The sequence below is a fragment of the Centroberyx gerrardi genome, chromosome 4 (genome assembly GCF_048128805.1).
Source record: "Centroberyx gerrardi isolate f3 chromosome 4, fCenGer3.hap1.cur.20231027, whole genome shotgun sequence".
NCBI lineage: Eukaryota > Metazoa > Chordata > Actinopteri > Beryciformes > Berycidae > Centroberyx > Centroberyx gerrardi.
Window position 1 is genome coordinate 9257857 of NC_136000.1, and position 7017 is coordinate 9264873.

Here is a 7017-nt window from a genome sequence, read left to right on the forward strand (position 1 = left end):
GTAGTATGCTAAATGAACTTCCAAATACTTTCCTGTAATTGTCCCACACACAACTTCATGGCACTTGTTGAATTGTCCTATATGCAAACCCTAGACTTGTCAACTAGGAAGGCTAAAGCAAACCATAAAAAGGTGCAAATACTATTTGTCCAAGGTCTACTTCTAAACATAGCAATGATATTGTCTTGATTTAAGTCTATATGCAGCAAATGAAAGAAATTTACAAACTATTGCTGGATTTTTACTCACCAGTACTTTCTGACCATCTTCCCCTGAAGTTCCTGACTGAGAATCAGAGATTTGCTGGGCTTTTATACTAGCCACTTTTTCTCCATGTTTTGAAGCACCTGGAGAAAAAAAGACATTTGTCATTTATCTTGTAGTTACACTATTACAGCTATATTAAATTTCTTAGTTAGTTAAAGAAATATACACCTGTTGAAACATTTTCCAGCGATGGTAAAGTTTCCAGTGATGACACATTTTCCACAATGGGGAAGTCCTGACTGTGAATTAATGAAATCATGATAGGTCAGATAAACACATAATGTCTATGTCTATCATATAGTTTTACATGACTATCACTGATCAACAAATCTCTGAAATTTGATATATATGACCTTGCCTATTGGATTTTTCTATCTTTGATCACCACCCCATTCCCAAAGAAGTCTTATTAGTATCATCTATCCACACTTTTCTGTCAATTTATCAGTCATGATGAGATACTAGTGAATGACTTTTCTTAATTATTCAACAACAAAATAGAAAATCTTCTTGACAGTTAGACTATGTGGAATGGCGTGTTGCAATTTAGAGATTATAGACCTTGTGTGCATTATAAAATCCACCTAAATTAATCTGAAAACTTTTCCTTATGCTTAAGCTTAACATACAAGAAGTTGATATAGTTTGACCTTCCTTACTGCAGTAACTACAGTTAGGGTTAGATCCAATATTTCAGGTTGTTTTTGCACATTTGATTTATTCATTTAATTGTTCAATTATGTTTTTTGTAAATGAATTCTTTATTTAACAGCCTATCCCAGAGGTTCCCATAGTGGGCAGGGTCACCCTGCCTTAAAGGATAAGTTATATATAAGACCTTTATATAATTTGTCTCTTACATACCTGTAGTACTTGGACCCGCAGACAATATTGACTCCTGAGTCACAAATTATATATAGGCCCAAAATCGCCAAACTTATCCTTCAAGGAGCTGCTAACCCACCTAAAAGAATTTCATTAGTCTGGGTTTCAGTGGAGAGTTTTCGTGTCCCAACACTTAATACTTGGAATTTTATTGGCATGAAAATGGTCAATTTCAAATATATTGAGTATTGGCACAAAATATCGGCTGTCGGGCGGAAACTTAAGTCTAAAAATATCGGAATCACTATTGGCCTCCAAAAACCCATAGCAGTCAATCCCTAACTACAATATCCTCACCTGACAGCCTTGAGACAGCTTTTCCTGCTCACATTTTCTCTCTGTGATTTCTCTTTCGGTTCTTTAACTCTCTGGTGGCAGAACAGCACGTAGTTGCTGTTGTCGTTGTTGGCCCAGAACGTCCCGACAGGAGTCTCATACCGCAGACAGAAGTCAACTCTGGCCCCCTGCTCCCCAAACGGGGGCACCAGGGTGAGCTTAAATGAGAAACAGTCTGTCACCCCGTCACTGGCACTGGGGATATACTCTGCCAGTAGGTCAAAGTGGCTCGACCAAGCGTCCAAACTGGTACGGACGTACACCGCCTTATTGAAAGAGATGTTGAGAACACGGATCAGACCTTTCACTATCGTGGTCCCGGGAAGTAACTCGATGGCCTCCAGCTCCACTTTCTGCTCCTGAACTTTGATTAACAGCTCTTCAGAAGACAGGAGAAAGGAGAATAGAGGAGACAGGCAGTATTCCTCAGCTTCTTTACGTTCGCCCTCCAGGGAGTCATACGGCAGTTTGGGTAAATCCCATGTGTCAAACTCCTTGACTCGCACCAAGCGGAGACCCTTGGTGTCCGCAAAGGACACTCTCCTGGAGCCACAAGGGGGAGGTTCGGGCTCCGAGTCCTCGTCAGAGACAGAGCTCCTTCTCCGCGGGAGGGGAGAGGACTTGGGCCTGATGCCGATCACCATCTCGCCTTCCTCATCGTCCACGTCCAAGCAGCTGAGGCCCGGCACCCCTAAGAGGTTACAAGCCCCAGAGGCTCTCGGTTCTCCCACAAACTCCATCGGGCTCTCTGCTAGAGAGTCAGCGGGAACTGCAGTGCTTCTGCTTCTGGCAACTGACATTCAACATGCTGTGACTTAACAGATGGAGTCGAGTTACAGATGACATTGTTGCAAGGGCCAACACTATAAATAGGCCAGAAGGGACTTAAACTATGTACAGTAGTCTATGCTCAGGAGAAGACTGAGAAAATATCATCGTCATGCCTCTTTGAGACATTTGTATATGTGACATATTTTTATGATAATTATCTAACTCTTCTACACTTCAAGAATACCCCAACACCTAAAAGTTTATTTGTTATCTTTATAACTTAATCCCTTCTCTCTTGTGTAATTGTCCTAATTGTTCCCTGGAGAGTTGTAATGCTATTTGTACAATAAGAATGAGATTTACCATGGCAACAATGATGCTGCTTTTGGTCAATACTGGGTCACATGAGGTCCAAAATAGACCAAATGGCCTTTGCATACTATTCAGGTCCTCCAAAATTATTCCACTGACCAACCCCTGACTCTGTGATGGTGTAATACTGATGAATTATCTGAATAACAGTGAAAACTTGATAGTGTAACTATGAAAAACAAACAACCAATCCACATACACCTATTCTTTTATCTGTTTTGAGCTTATCCCATATCAAGATTTATCTGCGGTTACCAAAATTATACTTTACAGTTATGCATTTTGTTTGTACTGTTTCTTCAGTGTTTATCTTACATCTGTGAGAATGTATCAAGCCCAGCCCAAGTTATGACAAAAATGGCTAGTCCTGAATCTTGCTGAGTAAATAAAATACATTTTTTAACTGTGAGTAAGGGTAATGCGTCTTAACTGAAGAATGGTAAGCCCTCCCATGGTTTGGATGGGAGCAGTATAAAAGCATGTAAAAACTATGATAAGGAAGACAAGTTCTGCAGACATGCCCTCCAATAGTAACGGACCGAACTGTAAAGGCATGTGGGATCTCACACAAATGGGGCTTGTCTAATGGCGGAGGTTTTTGTAAAAATAAACAATGAATAACGAGAAAGGAAGTACAAGGAAAGCTTCAAATATGGAAGAGGAAAAAGCAGGGTGTGAATTAACCAAGGAGACTAAGAAGGGAGAGAGCAGCAGAGAAACTATTACTGCACAAGGAAAGGCTGGAATAACGGCAGATGCTGTCAGTACTTGTGAGAACATCCACACCAAACCAACGCTTCCTCAAAATAACATTTGCTCTCAGCCGAACTTCTCAGATAATCCCTCATCTGAGGACACAAAGCCCTCACTCTCCTACATCGCCCTGATCGCCAAAGTCATCCTGTCCTCCCCCTCTCAGAAACTCAACCTGGCATCCATCTACAGAGCAATGGAGGAGCAGTTTCCTTACCTCAGGAGCCGGGGTCAGGGCTGGAAGAACAGCGTCCGGCACAACCTGTCTGTGAATGACTGTTTTGTGAAGGTGAGCCGCTGTGAGGACGGCAGGGGGCATTACTGGGGCGTTCACCCGGATCACCTGAGAGACTTCCAGCAGGGGAACTTCAGGCAGTACAGGAGGGCCAAGGGGAGGAGGGAGAGGGAGCGATACGACAGCATGGCGGGCTGTCTGGCTTGGATGGAGACCAGCTGCCTCCTGGGACGGTTCTGTGAGAAGAGACCTGGGTCTTCGGGCTGGGTGGAACCGCAATGCCCCCTGCAGGAACCTAGGAGTTATCAGACCGGTTCTCCGGACTGGGCAGAAGCACACTATCAGCCTTGGAGTTTCAACATGGGCTGGGCAGAGTCTCCTAGCTGGGTGAGGCATTGCTATTTTCCTGAGAGGCGACCAGACTCGCATGATGGGGCTATAGTTGGGAGATGGCACCACGGTCAGCCCCTGACCCCCGGACTGCATTGTTGGGACATGCATGACCCAACGCTGAGAGGCATGGCAGAGTCGTATGACAGCATGTTCATGACACCGCCACTGCAACCGTTCAGTCTGCCTGGCTGCTGGTGTGTGACTCCAGTCTTCAAAGAGTTAATAAAACCTTTGCCCTACAAAGTCAACTATTCATTTCACCCCTGAACTCTCTGGAAACCTTATAAATGAAAAGTAGAAAATGGTGGGGACTGCATCTAAATGTTGTGCTTTTCTGGGACTATTGTACTCACAAATTTCCATGACTTTTTCTCATAATACAACAGAAGGACAGGTAAATAATAATCCAGTAGGTGGCAGAAAGTTACCTTGGTAACAAAATGTACAACTGAATCATTAATTGCTCTCAGGCCTATCCTGCTTTAAGACATGTTCTGTATGATAGTAAGCAGAGGGCTTAAAATAGTCTATTTGGCCTATCTGCTTTACTGTTTCTTCTAAAAATGCAGCACATCTAAATGTCCGACAGTAATCCACAGTTAGATGCTGTATGTAGCTTCAACTTTAACATTTTAAAGCTGCATTATTTTTGTGTTTGTTATTTCTTTTTTTTTTTCTGTATATTGAGGGTTTTTGGGTCTTAACATTATATCTCTGCTCACCTACAGACATGTTGGTTCCCTCGCAGAACATTATAATTCCTGAAAGGTGTGGTGGCCCGGCTTCTGTTCCTCATCATCACCTTCCTTCATCATGTACTTGCACTCTGTAAAACAGTTTTTGCAATAAACAGTTAACAAAACGGGAAAGCAGCAGCGAGTGTGATAAAGCCTGGTTCTGTACACTGACAGAAAAGAAAAGAAAAGAATGCTGGAAATATCATTCTTCAGCAAAGCTACAGTGTCTCTCAGGAGTCATATCAAGGTGGTTGTAGTGAACTTCTACACCCCAGGTTAAGCTGCATTTAACAATAGCCCAAATCAAAACACTTTTATTTGTTTTTAATAGATGTACTGATATCCTATTCAAATAAAAGTGCAGGCACTACTGTAAATAGCTCTTTGATAATGCTTTGACAGTTGGCTAGCTGCAGAGTTCTGTTTGTTGTTAATGTTGAAGACTCGTGGATATTTAGATACTGTGCATCTAAATAAAGTCACACGGGACTATACTTGTCTTTTTTCAAAGGACAGGACCCTTTGTTTTAATCATAACAGAGATTCAATTATGCCTGTTTTGTGCTTTAGAAGCATTTTATTCTCTAAACCCTCCTTTGTGTTTATCTGCACAGGTCTATTCATATCCACTAAGAGGAGTAAGGCATACTTACTACAAAAATTGAGGAATCAGAAAACAAAAAAATCATATGTGAAAGATTTGTGAAGATGATATTTTATGTTTTGTTTAGTCATTAGACAAAATGTCATGCTGCAATATGAATTAGATTAACTTTCAGATTTTTAAATAGGAGAGCAACATGTGACATAATTATGGTCTTAATTATCAATAAGTAATGCAAATTTGTAGGAGGGGCTTGTGTTGTGGGTGACAAATGCAGTAAAATCTCATCACTGCAAATGTGGAGACAAATACCAGGTGAGCACCGTTTCATTTTTCACCTAATTTTTAGATTGGCACATGAGAGCCATACACAGTGATCTGTCGGAAGTTTGTCATTTTGAGGCTAAAATACAAATTAGCTGAAGCTCTGCTGCTGCTGTAGTTATTTTTCTGTTTTCACACCCCTGTAATCAACTGCTGTTCTCACTGTCTAGTTTACTGACTGACACTGTGGCTCCTCCCCCTCAGGTAGAAACACAACTCTGTCAGTCCTCTCCCATCCTCACTCCAAACTGCAAACTGCATGACTTGGAGACATCAACACTGCCTGGCTGCCCTGAATACACTATCCAACTTAAAAGGTATGTGGGTTTAATATACTGTCCTGACAGAAAGACTTACTGTAATTAAAGTGATCAGACTTTCTATTATGGCTGTCAGATTATACTTTGAGGTCTTCTTGTGGATTTTTTAGGAAAGTTAATGCTTCGGTTGAAATTCCTATTTTGTGCACAGTTTTAGAGGTTGTGAGTTGTGTTTTATACTCCTCTCTGGTATGTGTAGGATACTTTTCTTATTCCTCTTATAGTTTTTACTTCATGTAGTGCCGAGGAAAGTTCAGACATGTGCGTAAATAAATCATTCATTTAGGTGTGAAGCATGTAAAAACAAAGGTAATTATTTTACAGACCAAAGCTGCCATGGATCTGTATTAGACGTCACTGATCATATTACTGATTCTGAGTAAGTCAAATTGGATCGATTTTAACTAGAATGGTGATGGTGTCAAAGTACAGAAAAAATACTGCACATGGTGATTGAACATGTCCAAAAAACTTTTGTATGTACAAGAAATTGATTAAATTAGTATGATTTAATTGTGACATTTTATAACATACAGTACATAATTATTTGTACAGAGGTCTATATGATGTTAATGATCCAGACATTAGCATTATTTTTGCTTTTTTATATTTACTCTGGTGAAATGACTACGCTTTATTTGCACGTGTATGTATTTGAACACACTGTATCCTTAATTTTCATCTACATGCAAGTAACTTCTTACATGGAAATCTTACAACTTACAAACCAGGCCCAACGTTATCTAGACTGTGGTTCTATAAATTGCATCTACAGCATTGATTAGGGTTTGAAGTCTTTGGAAGAAGCCACACATTCTTCTTTCAATTGTGTGAGAGCCACTTGAGAGAGAAATGTCATTTTTTACTCTCTTTTGTCACTCTTGGTATGTCCCATTAGCCGGCGCCTCATCGAGCATGCCCACTCTCTTTTCTTTTTTTATTAATTCATAACATGTTCATACTTATATTTATGCCTTGTCGTGTCTTCACCGCAAAGCTACAACAGATGTAATCAGTACT

At 40.7% G+C, this 7017-nt stretch overlaps 1 protein-coding gene across 1 annotated transcript; it reads right to left on the minus strand.

Annotated features, from left to right (window-relative positions):
* Positions 1–1445: 1445 nt before the first annotated feature.
* Positions 1446–2228, minus strand: LOC144538554 (protein phosphatase 1 regulatory subunit 3A-like). Its single transcript, XM_078283042.1, has one exon. It carries the CDS (start codon positions 2226–2228, stop codon positions 1446–1448), a length of 783 nt encoding a protein of 260 aa, XP_078139168.1.
* Between the last annotated feature and the right edge of the window lie 4789 nt (positions 2229–7017).

What these genes read in the sequence shown, in the direction of transcription:
- LOC144538554 (XM_078283042.1), bottom strand. Translation starts at nt 2,228, where the DNA reads ATGGAGTTTGTGGGAGAACCGAGAGCCTCTGGGGCTTGTAACCTCTTA.